The following is a 2702-nucleotide window of genomic DNA, read 5'->3' as shown; positions in this document are numbered from 1 at the left end:
AAACCTACGACTTAAAATGGACATTAGTCTAACGATAATATTGCAATAATTTCAAAAAATTATTGATGACTTTAGTCATCAATCAAAGATTACCGGGAACTAAAAATATTTGTGGTAAAAATTTTAGCTTAAATAAACAATATAAACTAGCAGGGGAGGTTACCAACCATCAAGTAAACCCCGTACGCATGGCCTTAAAAGTAACATAAAAATATAATCCGTGTATCTTAAATATTTTTATTAGTTATTTTGATCAAAGAAAAATTTACACACCCTATATATTGTCAATTCTCGCTGCAGCACAGTGACACACATATACGCGGTTCGCGCTAAACCAATAATAGAATAAAATCAATCCACACCACCCTCTCACACGCACACTAACATAAACCAATCAATGTTTTTCATATAATAATACACGCAAACATACAAAAAGTATTGGAAATATTGGCATTGTAAACATTCGTAGGATATTTGCGAAATAGTCCCCCATATTCTAAACGCATCCCTCTCTTTCCTTCATACAATGATATCTGCAGTGCAATAAATATGTGCGAGAGGGATGCAACGTCTGGTTTTACAACTTTACAGAGGGACAATAGTGATTCTATTGTTGGAAGTACCCCAAACTTTTTTTAGGTCACATAAAAGTATTACAGTTGTTAGGGTCGCGTTGGTCTCTCACTGCATTCGATTCGCAGTCAACAAAGTGCACCTACACAGTCCAGCAGCAGAAGTTACTAACAGTGGAAGTGTTAATGATTTAAATTCTAATTTGAGTGAAATGTCATCAGCTGCAACTACAAATCGTGCTAGTGATATGTGGAATAGTGCTGACGTTAACTCGCAGAGTGCCAAACAACCTTACAACTATGGTTATCAATACCCCTTTTCACCCAATGCATATAATCACCAAATTGTCCAACCAAACAGTGATTATAATGATCATCAAGCTAACGGTAAGTTATATGATCCAAACAATCCAACTTCTGTAGTTAAATCAGAACCAATTAATTGGCAAAATTATTCTATGAATTATGCAAACGGCAACAGTCACGCAAATATGGAAATGATAAACAAGTGGAGGGAAATGAGTTACTACTCGCAACAGTATGAAAACTACCAGTACGAAAACAATAATAGAACCTTAATAAATAATTCATATTTAGACTCCAGATATAACACGAGGCCTGTTAATTCTCCTAGTCAGTGCAGTTTGCCAGAAACAAATTACGGATCGCCACACAGTGTATCCAGTGTTGTTAAATCTTCTGAAGATGATGATACCCCCAAACTCAGTCAAGCTTTTAGAGCTTTTCTTGACAAATCTAAGCCAAGTATAAATGGGAATATAAAACATCAAGGATATGATATAAAAAGTGACGAAACATACTCACAACAACCATATCAACAAAAATTTATGTGTCCAAGAACTGAACTCGAGAATTGGGAAAAACACAACGAGGAATTGGTTGCGAAAAAATGTAATTTAGAACAATTTCATGGTGATGATGCTGATGAAGTTAAGGCTAGTGGCAAAGAAGTAGGAAGGGCGGCTGTCAGTGATAGTACAAAGGCGAATGCTATAGAAAGCTGTCAGGACATGACAAGGGTCGACGCAGGCGGCGACAATGAGGATTATAGTGAAAACAAAATGGCTACCAACTCAGAGGCACAGGGCTTTTACCCATGGATGAAAAGTATTGGCAGTATGTATACTATTTAAATATATAATACGTATTTTTTTTATTGATATTTACTTATATTTGTCTATCTAGTTTATTATATAATTTCTGTGTACTACAAAGTATTCAACTATTGCTTCCTAGGATTTTAATCAATATAGGTTGGATCTAATTAAAAATGTACAGGTACCATCGTTTTTAAAAAATATTAACATATTATTTTTATTTTTAGATGATGACAAAAAAGAGGGATCTAAAAGAACGAGACAAACATACACACGGTTCCAGACACTGGAATTAGAAAAGGAATTCCATTTCAATAAATATCTTTCAAGACGCCGGAGAATAGAAGTTTCACATGCCTTGGGTCTTACCGAAAGACAAATCAAGATATGGTTCCAAAACCGTAGAATGAAGGCGAAAAAAGATGGTAAACTTTCCACTTCTCCAGATCCATATATGGACGACGTCGGTGTTACGAAACTAGGTAATCTTCCGGAATATACAGATACAAGGAATATGATGTCTATTCCTGACTATCAAAATTTTCATAACATGAATCATGGAACTAAGATTTCCAGCTTAAATTCTAACCATCTATCTGGCTCTATGGCTCAGAATTGTGTTATTCCACCCTATGGTAACGTAATTCCACAAATATGACAGCTTCATTTAAGCACTTAAGAATATTAAAATTAATTGTATATCTTAGATTAAGGATTGGTCTCCGCTGCACTCCAACTAGATACCGCAGGTATTGTCGCTAAGTGCGGCAACTAATACTAAGCCCAAGTGTGCGTACTCAAGCCAGTCTCAATGTGTGACGTTGATGTTTCACATTTTCTGTTAAACTTTGTTAATAAACTAAATGCCGGGTTGCGTAGTATAACTCTGTGAAAACAATAATACTACAAGAAATAAGAAATACACTAGGATCACATATCATCAGTAAGTATTTTGTATTTTATGAGTTTCACTATAAAATAACACGAAGCGTATGGTACAAAATTTGAAAGG

General features: G+C 35.0%; 1 protein-coding gene across 1 annotated transcript; it reads left to right on the top strand.

Moving 5' to 3' along the window:
- Positions 1-784: 784 nt before the first annotated feature.
- Positions 785-2348, top strand: LOC126966974 (homeobox protein Hox-B5-like). Its single transcript, XM_050811293.1, has 2 exons — positions 785-1709; positions 1918-2348. Exons 1-2 carry the CDS (start codon positions 785-787, stop codon positions 2346-2348), a joined length of 1356 nt encoding a protein of 451 aa, XP_050667250.1.
- Positions 2349-2702: the final 354 nt, after the last annotated feature.

Source organism: Leptidea sinapis, chromosome 11 (assembly GCF_905404315.1).
Source record: "Leptidea sinapis chromosome 11, ilLepSina1.1, whole genome shotgun sequence".
NCBI lineage: Eukaryota > Metazoa > Arthropoda > Insecta > Lepidoptera > Pieridae > Leptidea > Leptidea sinapis.
Note: the sequence above shows the minus strand (reverse complement) of the source record. Positions and strands in the feature narration are given on the sequence as shown.

Coding starts and splice junctions, on each gene's coding strand:
- LOC126966974 (XM_050811293.1), top strand. CDS start 785: ATGTCATCAGCTGCAACTACAAATCGTGCTAGTGATATGTGGAATAGT. Junction 1,710..1,917: donor ATGGATGAAAAGTATTGGCA/GTATGTATACTA, acceptor TTTTATTTTTAG/ATGATGACAAAAAAGAGGGA.